General features: G+C 48.8%; 4 protein-coding genes across 4 annotated transcripts; 3 read left to right on the top strand and 1 right to left on the bottom strand.

Annotated features, from left to right (window-relative positions):
* Window positions 1-586: 586 nt before the first annotated feature.
* ASPSYDRAFT_59114 (uncharacterized protein) lies at window positions 587-1,721 on the bottom strand (the record flags this gene model as incomplete). Its single annotated transcript, XM_040849641.1, has 2 exons — window positions 587-1,277; window positions 1,330-1,721. The coding sequence occupies 2 exons, from the start codon at window positions 1,719-1,721 to the stop codon at window positions 587-589; spliced, it is 1,083 nt and encodes a 360-aa protein (XP_040701451.1).
* A 4,141-nt stretch (window positions 1,722-5,862) lies between these two features.
* ASPSYDRAFT_46804 (lactoylglutathione lyase GLO1) lies at window positions 5,863-7,601 on the top strand. Its single transcript, XM_040847323.1, has 5 exons — window positions 5,863-5,962; window positions 6,037-6,093; window positions 6,158-6,193; window positions 6,258-6,968; window positions 7,019-7,601. Exons 1-5 carry the CDS (start codon window positions 5,884-5,886, stop codon window positions 7,192-7,194), a joined length of 1,059 nt encoding a protein of 352 aa, XP_040701450.1. The 5' UTR covers window positions 5,863-5,883; the 3' UTR covers window positions 7,195-7,601.
* On the top strand, window positions 7,583-7,983 carry ASPSYDRAFT_90924 (uncharacterized protein; the record flags this gene model as incomplete). Its single annotated transcript, XM_040852407.1, has 4 exons — window positions 7,583-7,597; window positions 7,655-7,695; window positions 7,746-7,814; window positions 7,884-7,983. The coding sequence occupies 4 exons, from the start codon at window positions 7,583-7,585 to the stop codon at window positions 7,981-7,983; spliced, it is 225 nt and encodes a 74-aa protein (XP_040701449.1).
* A 474-nt stretch (window positions 7,984-8,457) lies between these two features.
* ASPSYDRAFT_46801 (transcription factor domain-containing protein) lies at window positions 8,458-11,968 on the top strand. Its single transcript, XM_040847322.1, has 7 exons — window positions 8,458-8,721; window positions 8,797-8,879; window positions 9,046-9,999; window positions 10,047-10,388; window positions 10,436-10,660; window positions 10,708-10,863; window positions 10,910-11,968. The coding sequence occupies exons 1-7, from the start codon at window positions 8,635-8,637 to the stop codon at window positions 11,871-11,873; spliced, it is 2,811 nt and encodes a 936-aa protein (XP_040701448.1). The 5' UTR covers window positions 8,458-8,634; the 3' UTR covers window positions 11,874-11,968.
* The last annotated feature ends 2,896 nt before the right edge of the window (window positions 11,969-14,864 follow it).

Below are 14,864 nucleotides of genomic sequence, written 5' to 3'. Positions count from 1 at the left end.
TTACTTTATTTACCTTTTATATCCCCCAGCGTTGTCTCTAAAAGCACGCATTGTTTCAAGACGGATGTATCTATATATGCAGCTAAAAGTTGGACGTTCACTTATAACTAGTGACTACTTATAACTTTACCGTGGAATAAGCGTACTTATTCGTGTCTTGCTAGACCGCGTATACTTATACCAAGATACCAATAACAAACCAGCAACTGACAAGCACGCCGAAGATGGATGCGATTGGTGACGACGATGATGATGGCAACAGTGATATAATGGATGCGTCAAAGACACGCTGAATGGATACGTGTCTCTTGAAGACGTACCGTAGGTAAGTTTATAGGTAAACAACAAGGAAATTTAGATAGAAATCGTACAGTACATAACATTGCTTATTTCACACAATTTGCTTCAAGCACGCATGGTGATTCTCATAGATTCCGTGGCGTGGCGTAACACGACTCAATGCGATGTGACGTAGGTGGATCGGATATTGCGTTTAGTTGGGGGTGATATGGACAGGGTTATGAGGAAAAATTTTCCTCGTCACGAAAAGAGGGTTGGTGATGGTGGTAGTAGTGATGGTTTTGGTTTAGAAGTCTTCCGGACTCTCGAGGTCTTCAAGCTTTTGGGACAGAAACCGGCCCAAGGCTGCGGATTTGGATTCCAGCGCTAGGAGGGTAGATGGCGGTGTTGACAGGTTCAGGCTTGCTAGGCGATCGAGGTCGCGACTTCGGTCGACCTCATATTGCGACGCGAGTTGCGTTTCTGTCATGTAGCCACTGGCATTGACTGGGGTGGATGTGCGGTTGGTGTTGTGCGGGGCGATGGTGCCGTTTGCTGGAGTCTGAGGGGTGGATGTGGATTCACTGGTGTTTCCTGAGGCTGGGGCTTGTGAGGACTCTGGTTGCGTGTCTGGACCGGATGATGGCGAATCTGGTTTAGAGGTTGAGGGATTGTTTGAGTTATGGTTCTCGGTAGCTACATCTGCTGGCTTTGATGGACCGACGGCGGCAAGGAGGACCTTGTCGGCAATTTTGGTCACGACGGCGACTAAGTCGTCAAGCTCGAAGACAATCGAGCCTACGTCGCCCAGTGATACAGATTGGGCGGTGACATATGATGAAGGGTGGCTGGCAGGGTTTACACCGGTGAGATTACCACTGGAGGCGTTTTTTGCGTAGCATGTATAAGCAGCACCATAGGTAGCACTCAAGTTACGTAGCTGCCTGGATGGGAGAGGGGAGGAGTAGGCGAAGATGGCCCCATTGGTGGCAAAAACGCTAACGTATGCTGTCAGCAAGATCGATGGGGATAGGTCACAAGAGTACATACAAGATGGAGGTGATTTCTGGCGGTGAAAGATTGTCTTCGAGCAGATCGGAGAGGGCCTCCGCATCTAGCATTTTGATATCGGGTAGACCAGGTATCATGGTGGCGTCGCAGTGATCGTAGCACTCTCCAGCGGCGATGTCTTCTTCAGAGGTGTTGTCATCAATATCCCAGCCTTTGGGAGGGGACCACGAGCAGTCTTCGGGGAAGAAGAAGTGGTTGTCCCAGTAGTCTTTGTCGTCGTGTTCGTATTCGATGGGCTCAGGTGAATAGTCAAGCAGATCCTGCGCGTATTGGACTTGACTGCGAGCCCAGTAAGGACGATAGTCAGGGTCGTCAAAGATACTCGGTTTCTGGGAGAAACCGGTGTTAACTGGATGCTTTGATTCAGCCATATTGCTCTCGAGTATAGAATATGAGTAGAACAAGAATGGAAGGACCAGCTTGAGGAAACGATGCAGTAAAAAAAGATATAGACAGAACAAGGATAATAAGGTTCATATCAATGGCAGCATAGGCAGAAAGGAGTATGCAGTCAGGTAAATGATGGCAACGGCTCAACAGCCAACAGCCAACTCAAATGTCAAGGGGAGTAAGAATGACACGACGGATACACAAGAAGGCGGGAGAGACGGCCTTTTTCTCTCCCCAGTCAGGAGATGAGCACGGAGCGCGCCATGCAGGATCCAGGCTCATGATCATCTCGAGGCATGATCCAACAGGCGCAAAATTGACAGACACACACGACTTTGGCAGTGAGGCGTTTTAAGAGCGTGGGGAGAAGGCTGGGTGGGGGGGCGGAGAGCTTCATACAGTTGTCTTGAATATCGAGGAGAAGGTCGAATGAGAAAAAAAGAAACACAAAGAAAGACAACAGGAAAGGCAAAAAAGCAAAAAAAAAGAAATAAAATTAAAAGAATAAACAGTCAACGCGAAACTCAAACGGGCAGCTATTCATGTGGAGTGCGAAGGCGAGTCGATCCCGGGTGGGAGAGCTGGGGGAAACCAGAGAAAGATCCACGAACCTTGCAGCCTGTCAGAAGATGAACGGAGTCACCGCAGCAATAAGAGCAGGGCTATTGCAGTTGGCGGCAGATGAAGGAGGAGTGGATGTCAGAAGAGGACGTATACCGAAGACTGCGGAGACCGAAGCTGTTGGACGAGGGAGAGCGAGCTGACTCCATGGATCATTGGGGAGCGGAGTAACCGCTTCCGGAATAGCCCGGTGCTGCTTTAGCAGCCGCATTCAAGCAGCCAAACAGACCAACACTCTTCCGACACACGCTGAACAACTCAGAGCCACAGCGGTCAGAGTCATCGTATGATTCACCCAATTCAATATTACATCCTGATTCTCCATGCGCAACAGCCAGCCCTCCAAAGTTAATCACCCAAGTGCACTGCCGAGCTAGGCGTCGTATTACTCACGGAAAGGGTCACCATGACTGTTGCCATCAGCCCGGCGCAATTCTCGTCCAATAATACCAGTCGCATTGAGGATCTGAACCCCAAAACACAAGAGTTTGAAACTTTTGAGTTTTCTCCCTGCGTCGTGCGTCTCTCGCCGCCCAGGCTCGATCTTCATCTGCTTTAATTGCTATCCGTGACTGCCGCGAGTCTAAACGACTGAACCCAAGACCAGTCCCCAGTCCCCAGTATATTATGTTACATGAAAGGCCGAAAATGCGGAGTCTCGGCAGTGAGTTATTTTCCTCAGTCGTCGGGATGCATGTTTTCTTTTTCTTGTGTCCTGCATTCTGCCTGCCGTCTCTCACCTTGTCGGGTCACGCCAGCCTTTTCTCAGTCTAGTATAGTTCGTCTTGCCGCTTCGATGTCAAACTGTCAAGATGCACGATTGTTCCTGCTCATGATAAAGCTACGGTCCTCGGTTGATGTCGGACGAACTGGGATGATGCCGACAGGAGCCCGAACAGAGAAACAGCTGCTCGAGCCATGGACTGACTCCCATGCTTGACCTTTGTCTGCTCGTTTCCAGGAACCACAGCGCACAAGGATTTTGGAACGGGACGGGAGAACCCTTTAGTTCATATCCACCCAATCTCAACCCACAAGAAGAATGCAACATTGCAAATTACTACGGAGTACGGAGTATGCGTGTCACCACCTCACCAAGGGAGCGGGGCCCATAATGCGGGATCCATATCTTCTGACTCGCAGCAGAACCTGCATAGAACAGCGCAATGAGGGTCTTTTCAACTCCTTGGTAGACTCTTGGCCTCATAACATGGTTCTGGATAGGGAAAAGTACGGGTGTCAGTGTGGAGTTGGGCTCTCCCACGTCCATTTCCTAATCGGGGTTTATGGGCGCACGTGGGCTCGAGGTGCGCGCTCACGGAAAGTTGTCCTGAGACTCCTTTCCATTCCCGTCTAGTGTACTTTGGAGATACATGACTAAGTGCCCATTTAAGATTTTCCAAAGATGCATGGCAGCATGTGCAGGGCTACCCAAGGTAGGGCTATTACTACATAAGGTTCAATAACTGGTGGTTCCTGTTAACTCGGACTGTCCTCGTCAGTGAATGGATAGGAGCTCTTTCCACATGGCTCACTCAGAGAGTGAACAGCATCATCCGCCAGAGGAGCGTCGAAACTCATCCTTTCTGTCATCGCGGATTCTCGCTCCTCGGGTCGACATCTGACACGAAAATGGTTGTTGACTTCAGTGTGCACAATTTCCTCAAAAAGTTCAGCTGAGGCCGTTTCGAATTTTCAAAATCAATGAACAAGCCCTATTTGTCAACATCGAATATAAAACAAAGGCTATGCTTTCCGCTAACCCCGATCCACCACCAACTGTTGAAGCCTTCTCAGCCTGACTACTTTATTGATAGGGATGGATTTCGGGGAGTCCTATGAGGAAATTCGACAGGGACTGAAGTGATATGGTCTTGGAAGCAAACCCGCAGAACAGGAAATGACAGATCTTTAGACAGCGAAACGGTGGTTCAGGATCGAAAAGGTTCTGCTTATCGCATGATTTAACAGCTGACTCCGCTGTTCCTGCAGGAGCACCTTAACGTCTCTGACCATGAACGGCATTAGAGCATAGTTGCCTTACCAAGCATCTACCGGATGTACCAGACTATGACAAAGACCCAGTTTGAACCAGTTACCTGCAATGCACGGCTTAATTACAGATATGGACACGGGCGCCATTCTCATGTTTACCAAAAGACCAGGCAAACCCCGAGGTACCGTCCAACCAGGCCTTGTAACATTCGTCTTCCTGAATCCGCCGCAACATTCTGTCTTGATATTGACTGAAGATGCCGAAATGCGTTGCAGTGTCCTTCAATGGGGACAGCCAGTTGAGCATCTCGAATGTTTGCTGGTTTTGGCGGCGTCTGTCTTGTTCTTCGCGTGGGGTTGTGACGTGCTGGATTGCAGCCGACAGGGAGCAGCCAGAATATCAGCTTGGAATAAGCGAGGAAGAAAGGATAAGGCAGAGACCCCCATACTATCACTCAGGAGAATAAGAACAAAAATATTCTTATACCTCTCCATGGTCCCAAGCAGCCCTTCAACTTCTTTTTTCTGAGAAGACCATCATGCCCTGCGCGTCCATCAGGTTAAAACCTGTTACACAAATCCCGGAGACGGTTCCTTAACTGCTAGAAATTCGCCATCTTTTCCACAGAGCGATACGAATGCTTTCTGTGGTGTTTTCGTCTTCCCGGCACTGGCCCTAAGGATGGCGGTCAGGCAGCCTGCCAATAGTAAAATACTGGTTCGGTATCTTCTAGCGCTGTCCTGAGGCATATTTGAAACCCACTGATGTATTGTGTGGTTTTGTTGCTATCGATGAGCATGCCGGTGGCCGTCCTTAGAGGATCTGTCATGCTTGGTGTAGGAATAGTGCGCGGCGGAGTAGAGTCCATCCTCAGATGAGGAAGAATTTGGAAACCCATTGAACACTCGAAAGGGTCATTATCCCTCTTTCTCCTTACCACGAGGCTCCAGTCAACCCAACTATCATGGTGCTCCTCAAGCCTTGCCCGGGACCGTCAGTGTGAGTGACCAAGAGTGTGCAACATATCCTGGCTGCATGGTCCACACAGCAGCAATATAGACGGCGCAGTGTGGTGAAAGAGTTGACTGAAGTAAAGTAAAGGGAAGTAATTGAGCTTCTTCTATTTCTTTCATAATTTCTTTCGAAAGTGATGGCATATAAGGAATAAAGGAAGGCTAACAGCCGATCGGTAAGTTTTATTCAACTTTCAATAAAAGCAGGTAGACCTTGCGAACAGCTGCTAGGATATTCATTCTCATAGAAACCTCATTTTCCTTCCACCGAGATATGATGTCGTTTGCCCATGCCGTTGTAATAAACCTTGCTTCCTATACAAGGCATAGGCCTCTTAACTCATCCCATTTCTGTCAATACGACTTTTGAAGCTTGTCTGATCAATTGTGATGTCGGAGTAGATTGCTCTGGGTGGAATAGCGTCATAGGCAGCGCACCCCACCCGCACGACTTCCACCGCGGCCTTTCTCCTCAACTGCTCACTAATACAATTCCCCCATTGCCCCTCCTCCATGTTCGGAAAACGCACCCTCTTCTCCCTGCCTACATCTTTCCTCAGGGTCCTCAACCCAAGATTTTCCATCCTACCAGGTTCGCGATCTCAAGCTTCATTCGTCGCAGATTCCCCGCCTGGGCCAATCGCATCGCTGACATTGTGAGAATAGCTACAAATAGGTCCCTCGCGACAATGGCGACCGACACGTCCACTTACAAACTAAACCGTTAGTACTGTTACCTGCGCAGTGCGCAACTGCGGCTGACTATGCATTTGTTATTTTCTTATAGATACCATGCTTCGGGTCAAGGACCCAAAGCGATCGGGTGAGTATCACAAATAAAACAAGCGAGACCTCAGCACTGACAATCCGGGTTTTGTCTTCTTCAGTTGAGTTTTACAAATTCCTAGGCCTAAACCAAGTCCAGCAGTTAGACTTCCCTGAGAACAAATTCTCTCTCTACTTCCTCGCCTACAACGGACCTGAGTCGCTACAGGGTGACCGTCACTGGACAGACCGTCATGCTGTTCTCGAACTCACCCACAACCACGGCACTGAGAATGATCCCAACTACAGCGTCGTCAACGGCAACACAGAACCTCACCGTGGTTTCGGGCACCTCGCTGTCTCCGTCGACAATATCGAGCAGGCCTGCAAGAGACTCGAGGACGCTGGATACCAATTCCAGAAGAAGCTTACCGAGGGTCGTATGAGGCACATTGCCTTTGTGAAGGATCCTGATGGATACTGGGTCGAGATTATCCGCCGCAAGGATGAGGATTACAACACAACCACGGACCCTAGCACCTACCGCCTGAACCACACCATGCTCCGCGTGAAGGACGCGGAGAAGAGCTTGAAATACTATCAGGAAGTCATGGGCATGACCCTCTTGAAGGTCAAGGAGAACAAGGATGCTGGGTTTAACTTATACTTCCTGGGATACCCTGCTTCGAACCCCAAGGTGGTTGAGGGTGCTCAGAACCCGGTTGCTGAATGGGAGGGATTGCTTGAATTGACATGGAACTACGGTACTGAGAAGCAGGAGGGTCAGGTTTACCACAACGGTAACAATGAGCCTCAGGGATTTGGCCACATCTGTAAGTTGACGTCAAGATTTTCCAAACATACATTTTTGACCTAGTTTTAGGTATCTCCGTGGACGATCTGAATGCCGCCTGCGAGCGGTTCGAAGGCCTGAACGTCAACTGGAAGAAGCGCCTAACAGATGGACGGATGAAGAACGTCGCATTTATCCTTGATCCCGATGACTACTGGATCGAGGTGATCCAGAACGAGACTCTGAAGCGCACTAGCAACTGGTGATCCAGAAATAATTTAGTTTAGTATATAAAACAACGGTTGCTAGCCAGATTTTAGCAATATATTAGCAATTTCGGTGAAGTATTGCATCCGTAGTTGAATCAAGATCATTAATGATCTCGCCATCTCGGGCCATCTCCGGATTATCGCGATGACGTATGGGGTGTGACTGGGATCCGATGAGGGGCAACTTGTCAGCTTGAGATTGGGAAGGTTGCCAGGTCAAGTTTTCAGCTACATCCTACACGCCACCAGACCAGAAAATACAAAGCCGCCAGTATCCAGGAGGTTGCACCAGAACCTGGTTCCGAATTCTACAGACTACTGTTGATCCTATCCGCTCTCACGCCAGTCTTCGCGTTCCAAACTTGCATACTACGCCGTAAACAAAATGCCGAAATACATTGTTTGTTACCTGACTCCTCGAGTAATCATCTAGAAACCAAACTCATATTGGAATCAGGTTTCTTTTAAGCGTGACTCTCCCGAGGACACCGTTCAACAGTAGGTTTTGGTCACATTTTAGAGATGAGTGTATGCTAACATTATCGAAGGGTCAAGGACCAGATCCGCGAAAGTGGCGGCAACATCACCCACGAGTACACTCTCATCAGGGCGATCGCGTACGTGCCAGGCCTCATCTATACTGACAGTGAATGACTATGAATAAACTAACCTAATTCCCCTAACAGAGTCGACCTCCCTGAAGTCTCCGCCATGTCCGCTCAGGTCCTCGGTGGCCACCCCCACGTTGAGCGCGTCGAGGAGGATGGTGTCCTCAAGACCCAGTAAATATGTATTCAGATCTACGCTTTGAGCTTAGGCCAAGGTTGTTTAATGTTAACTTTATGCTTGAAGTGCAACTTTCGGGCCCCGTGAGATTCATTGCCGTATGTAGTGTTATACCTAATCGGAGTTGTCGGCGTCTCCAGCTGGAGGGCCCGGCGCTGAAACTAGAGGCCAAAAGCGGGGGTTCAAAATAAAACGAGAGGGTCAGACTATAGCCTGCCCGCCTTCCCTCCATTCAATGTTACCCCTATCAAGCAAGGTGAAGCATTTTCAGCCCCAGCAGGCACAAGACTAGGTCAGGTGACGGGGGCGGGGTTTTTTACCCTGTTCAAGGCTGGCGGAGGCGTGGGGGAGCGTGTGATTGGACAACGCAGCGGGGCGTCTCTCCGAGGGGCAAGATTCCCCCAGTCGGACCGATCTTTTGAATATTGAGGGAGTCGCGCCGATTGTCAATCTCCTATCTATAATTTCTTCCCCGGAAATTGTCCTCCCCCCCCGCCTCGACTTGGTCCGCCAACGGCATTCTCTTCATTGTCATCCCCATGAATATTGTCCCGGACATGCTTGCTTTCAATCAGTGCTCTGTTGACTTTGGCTGATTGATTTTAACTTCTCTTCCTGCTTTGCTCATCCATCCCGAGTTCGGCTCTCACCATGCCGTCCGAGTCGGAGAAGACCAAGCGTCCTCCTAGAAAGCACGTCACCACCGCCTGTGTGCCTTGTCGGGAGAGCAAGATCAGGGTACGTCTTCCCATTGCTATATTTGAAAGTAAAGAATAAAAAAATTGAATGCTGATTAAGTTGCTGCGACCCTAGTGCGACGGGGCGTCCCCGCATTGCAACAACTGCCAGAGGAAAGGAAAACAATGTAAATACCAGCATGGGGACGACAAACGGAAGTACGTCATGCAGTCTTGTTATTGTTGCTTGTTGGCATAACTCGATGCGAGAAAGCCGCATTTTCTTTCCAGAGTTTCCATGGGGGAGACCGACCGTGTGATCTTCGATGACCCGTCGAGGAAACCTGGAGCGCTTGTCACAGAGGCTGACCGTTCCTGCATTCAGAGTTTCATTACGCGCAGCGACAGAGCTATTCTCTGCTAGGATTGACCAGCTTGTTCAATTTATTTACGACAATGGCTTCGAGCCACCGCCAATGAAGACCGAGGACGAAATGGGAATCAATCGGGTTCTGGACACATTGCAAATACCCCGTGGAGTGTTGAAGAAAAAGGATTCTCCGACGTCAGAGTCGCTGAATGCTATAGCTACTCCTGGGCCGCAGCCACCTGCACACAGCCCGCTTCCTATGTCTGCGTATAATGGGAATCACGCTGCGAACGGGAACCTTTCCGAAACTTTGCCATCGGAAAATGTTCTGCCTACTGAGAATCCAACCGTACCTAACCAGGAGACCGTGAGCCCCTTTGGTTTCCAGTTCCCTCAGACGAGCTGGGAATTTGCCCTTCCGACCGCAGAAAGCTTGGACTCTTTATACGCAAATATGAATGGCGGATACCAGACATCCCCTGAGAATGGGTTCAGCCCGGATAGTCTGCACTTGTCTCAAGACATAGCGCAGCAGCCAGGTGTTCTCCTCGAACAGGCCCAGAACAGCAGAGACGATGACAGCGACAGCGGCGAGGAAAATGAAGCGGAGAAAGACGTCATTGAACAAATTTCCCATCGGATCGGGACACTGAAAATTGCGGGCGATGGACATCTACGATTTTTCGGCGCGACGTCGAACCTCAACCTTGTCGATGTGTCTGCGACACAGCAACGTCAGCGTCCGGATGCTCGGACTGTCCGCCATGATGGGCAGGATATATTGAACCATTTGCGCGTTGGACAATCGGTAGACCAGGCTCTTGAGGACCACCTCTTGGAGCTTTACTTTACCTGGCAGAACTGCAGCACGTACGTCGTTGACAAGGAGATGTACTACACTGCCAGGCAGAATTGGAGGGAGGACCTAGACGATACACCGTTCTATTCCGAGGTGCTCACCAACGCTATGTATGCTGCTCGAAGTTCCCACCTTAACTGGCGCTAACCCGACACAGGTGTGCCATTGGAAGTGCCTTTGAGGCTCGATACCATCCCACGTTTATTACATTCCCAAAGTCGCTATCGGAATTCTTCGCGGATAGAGCAAAGGCGTTGCTGGAAATTGAGCTGGACTCTCCATGTGTCGCCACGGTTCAGGCGCTTGTGATAATGAGCTGCCATGAAGGAGCGTCAAACCGTGATGCACGAGGTTGGCTCTACAGTGGTATGTCAATGAGGCTTGCGTTCGATCTTGGACTACATCTGGATATGACACCATATGTGGAGCGGGGAGACATGAGTGCTTTCGAAGCCGATGTGCGGCGAATAGCTTTCTGGGGAAGCTACACTGCAGACCAGTAGGTAACGTTATGAATTTTTAGATGCGATTTCTGACCTTGGACAGCTTCTGGGGCTTCTATCTTGGACGACCGTTCCGAATGAATGCCGGAGATATCACTGTTCCCAAACCCGCATCAGGCTTAACTGTCGGCAAAGAAGATACATGGCGTCCCTATGGTCTGCCGACAGACCAAGAAGGATTTGGTGGGGCGCTGAAGAACCCCAATGAACTGATTAGCCGACAATTCGCCGTGCTTTGGGAGATAATATCCCCTCTCGGGCATGTTCTGTATGTCTACCGACTGGGACCATTTGACAGAGGACTTACGTATCTAGATATGGATGTTCCGATATCCCGCGCCATGAGCTGCAGAGGTTCTGTCATAGAGTGACGGATGACCTCTTTGCCTGGAAAGCCAGCTTACCCTCCTGCCTTGACATCGACCTTGCAGATCACACAACGCCTATTCTTCCTCACCTCTTGATGCTGCAGTACGTAATACTACAACTCCAAATAGACTAAACTAACGCCAGTAAGCCTCCAATACCACCAAATTGTCATCTTCACCCACCGGCCTTGGGTTTCAAAGAGCTACATCCAACCACGTAGCCCTCGACAAGGCCCGGGTTACCACCACGCGCGTAAAATGTGCATCGAGTCTTCAATCGCAATTGCGCGGCTTCTCCATATCTACGAAAAACACTACACTTTCCGCCGCATGAACAACCAGGTCGTCTCCATGATCTTCAGCGCCGCCCTCATCCTCCTTTACGTCACTATATCATCCACCCCGCTCGCTAGCGGAACAGGCTTTGAGCAACTCACAGACAACAGCACCGAAATGGTCGCCTACCTAAACCTCTGCTTTCGTGCGCTGGACGAACTTGGCCAGTCATTTGAGAACGCGAAACGCACGCGCGACTTCCTCGTTAGTCTCCAGCGACGCTGGCAGGCGAGGATGCGCCGTTCGGGAGCTATGAAGCGCCAGATTAGTAGCAATCGGCCAGCTCAGTCTTCTAACACGAGAGAGTCCGCGGGAAGTGCAATCCACCGAGACTCCTCGGCTACCCGTAAGAAAACCCGAGTCAGCGCGCCAACAAAGGCGCACAATCACTCAGCTTCTTTCTCTCTACCCACAACCCCTCCGCAAATACAACCCGCGAATGAAGCGGGATATTCTGCCGACTTCGACATTAAACGCACCAATTCTCAAGGCCAAGGCCAATCTCATAATTTCTCCACAACAACAACAGGCCTTAACCTCAACCCAGCCCAGCACAGCGACATTGATTCTTGGATCCGGGACTCCGATCTAGGTATTCTCCCCGATAACATCACGGATACTACGACTGCTGCAGCCTCTGCGTTCCGCATGGGCGATGCGAATCCAAACGCGGAAGTCGATGGGGTTGAGGTCGCGCTGCCAAGTCTAGAGGATATAGAGCCTTGGTGGGATCCAGAGGCCGGTAATGCGACTGGGGCTTTTGGTAGTTCGTTGTAGATATTAATGCCGAATGTCAAGAATTCTGTTATATAATAGAATTGTTTTTACACATAATAGATATGAATACTACGAGTACCTCTACTGACGTGTCATTACTGCAAGACGCCCAATATTCGCTCGCTGCTACTTGTCTTGATCATTCCATTATTGACTCGCACCGTGAAAGCTGACAAAGACTTTTCGACGTTAATGGCGACGAAACCAACACAACCACTCCGTTTATACCTTTGCCTTCCAAGGATAAGGAGAATCATCAAAGTTACTAACGAATCACTCGTTGTTTCAACGTTTCTAATATTGGCCTGGCATGGCTCTAGATGGAGGCGATACGGATAACTACCTAAATGGCATCCATAACCTTGGCCTCCAAAGCCCTGCAACTGAAAGGCATTGGTTATACGTTGGATCTGCTACACTCCCAGTTATCTTTTTGCCCAGCAGAGGAGCTCCGCCGATCAAAGTCATCAGTCAGCAGGTTGCCTAAATTAGAATAATACGCAATCATGAACTCTGCGTTTTACCCATCGAGATAGACGGCAAAGGATGTAGCCATGGTCGAGACGAAATACCTGCTTGCTGCTGCTTCTGTTGTTCCCGTCAAATCTATAGAAGCAGAGTGAAGCTATCGAAGACCACCGTGAACGTGCTATTGCCCGGCATAGACAAAAAAATAAAAATAAAAATAAAAATTAAAGAGCCTCGTCAATATTACTGGCCTACGTTAGGCTCCATGACACTAAGTCAACATCAAGCTTTCTTACAAAACAAGGCAATTCAAAGGCGTCAATGGACAAGAAAATCCTGACAAGGTTAAAGCAAACAAGAGACAATATCTGGCAAATCCAGAAAGCCGTGAGAAGCGTCGACAATATCCAGAGCAGTGTCTTATCAGAGAGACTGAGAAGATCCATCCACGGAAGCTCGCACTCAAACAGGACGAGATTGACCGCCAAAAGGTGAAACAAGAAATAAGGAACGCGGAGGCCATGAACGCAATGGAAAGCCGCGGATCCAATACCCAAGAAAAACTAGAGCCTAATTCCCACAACGCTCTTGTAAATATGATGCGAAAGGTTCAACAGCATACCGTCGCTGATCACCTGACGCCCGGTCCCACCTGGCGCCCGATTTTTCTGTTTTGACCGACAAACTATCTATCTTTAAACCTCTATAGCTCAACCAATATGACTCCAATTGAAGAAGCAATTGCAGAATTAGAATCCTTGAAGCTCGGCGAATCGATCAATTATACTAAAATCGCGCAAAAATATGGTGTTGACCGGTCAACTCTCTCGAGGCGCCACCGCGGTGTCCAGCGGTCAAAAGATGACCAATATGAAAGCCAACGAGTTCTCAACAACCGCCAGGCAAAGGACCTTATTACCTATATCAATGATCTCGGCGCGGAAGGCCTCTTTATATCCCACGAGATGCTGAGAAATTTCGCTGCTAATATTACTGGAAAACGACCTGGAAAACACTGGCCTGGGCGCTTTTTGAAGCAACATAGCAAGGACCTTATCTGCCTCTATACAACCGGTATNGACGCGGCGCGTGTACGGGCTGATTCTGCCTATAAATATACACTCTATTTCGAGCTTCTGGCGCGGAAGCTCCATCAGTACGATATACAGGCAGAAGATATCTATAATATGGATGAAAAAGGCTTCCTAATTGGAATGCTTACCAGGGGCAAGCGGATCTTCTCAAAGCAGCAGTATAAAAGAGATAGCCTTAAGCAACGCCTTTAAGATGGTAATCAGGAATGGATCACCATGATTGCATGTATTTACGCGGATGGAAGCAAGCTATCTCCAGCTCTTATATACTAATCGCAGGCGTTGAATTTACAGAATACATGGCTCCAGGATCTTGATACTATGCAGTAACAGTGTTTCTTTACCTCTTCAGCAAGCGGTTGGACGAATAATAATATAGGAATTACATGGCTTCGTGATGTCTTTGACCAAGAAACTAAGGATAAGGCGCGGCGGCGATAGCGCCTCCTAATCCTTGACGGCCATGGATCCCACATTGATCAGAGGTTTATACAGTATTGCAAAGATAATAAGATCTTCTTATTAACTTATCCACCTTATTCAACGCATTCTCTGCAGCCACTTGACGTGTCTATCTTTGGTCCTTTATCTCTGGCGTACAGCAACGAATTGGAAGGATTTCTGTACTCCAGCCTAGGCCTGAGCTCTATTACTAAACAGGACTTCTTCCGCCTCTTCTAGCCGGCTTGGAATAAGGCTGTATCACTAAAAAATATTGAATCTACATGGAGATCTGTTAGGATACAGCCGTGGGATCCGCAGGTCGTTCTACGAAAGTTTATTAATAAAGACGCGGAACGACCATTATCTAGTGAATCCTCTTGCTCAATACTAGGTGCAGAGGACTGGCGGAGGATCGAGAAGCTTTTAAAGCGTGTTGTTACCGATGTTTATAACCAAAACACCAAGAAATTGAGTTCTACAATGCACCACCTTGCTACATAGAATATAATCCTCAAACTACGCTGCGACGGCCTCGAAAACGCCCTAGAAAATGAGAAGAAGAAGCGGCAACGTGCTAAACCTCTTATATTTGAACTACGGGCACCAGAGGATGGCTATACGGTCTTCTATTCACTAAAGAAGATCCAGCAAGCGCAAGAGCTTCAATAACAGAAAGATGAGGCTATACAGGCTGCTAAAGTACTTAAAGAAGAGGAGAAACTCCGCTGGATATATAAGAAAGAGGAGAAGAAACGTTAAGTTAGAGAACGCCGGCAAATCCAGGCCTTTAATAAAGAGCAACGCCTCCGCCTGGCTAAGGAGAAAAAGCAACAGAAAGAGGAAGCCTGTATAGCTAAGGAGGCAGAGAAACAGCTTCAAAATAGCTTCAAAACGGCCCAAAAGGGCAAGAAAACAACTCCGGAAACACCAAAACCAAAAAATATAAAAGATATAGCTCCTCCAGATACTGAAGTTGTTGGTAAGG

The sequence above is a fragment of the Aspergillus sydowii genome, assembly GCF_001890705.1.
Source record: "Aspergillus sydowii CBS 593.65 unplaced genomic scaffold ASPSYscaffold_7, whole genome shotgun sequence".
Taxonomy (NCBI): domain Eukaryota; kingdom Fungi; phylum Ascomycota; class Eurotiomycetes; order Eurotiales; family Aspergillaceae; genus Aspergillus; species Aspergillus sydowii.
Note: the sequence above shows the minus strand (reverse complement) of the source record. Positions and strands in the feature narration are given on the sequence as shown.

Coding starts and splice junctions, on each gene's coding strand:
- ASPSYDRAFT_46801 (XM_040847322.1), top strand. CDS start 8,635: ATGCCGTCCGAGTCGGAGAAGACCAAGCGTCCTCCTAGAAAGCACGTC. Junction 10,389..10,435: donor GGAAGCTACACTGCAGACCA/GTAGGTAACGTT, acceptor GACCTTGGACAG/CTTCTGGGGCTTCTATCTTG. Junction 10,661..10,707: donor TCCCCTCTCGGGCATGTTCT/GTATGTCTACCG, acceptor TTACGTATCTAG/ATATGGATGTTCCGATATCC.
- ASPSYDRAFT_46804 (XM_040847323.1), top strand. CDS start 5,884: ATGTTCGGAAAACGCACCCTCTTCTCCCTGCCTACATCTTTCCTCAGG. Junction 6,094..6,157: donor GTCCACTTACAAACTAAACC/GTTAGTACTGTT, acceptor ATTTTCTTATAG/ATACCATGCTTCGGGTCAAG. Junction 6,194..6,257: donor CAAGGACCCAAAGCGATCGG/GTGAGTATCACA, acceptor TGTCTTCTTCAG/TTGAGTTTTACAAATTCCTA.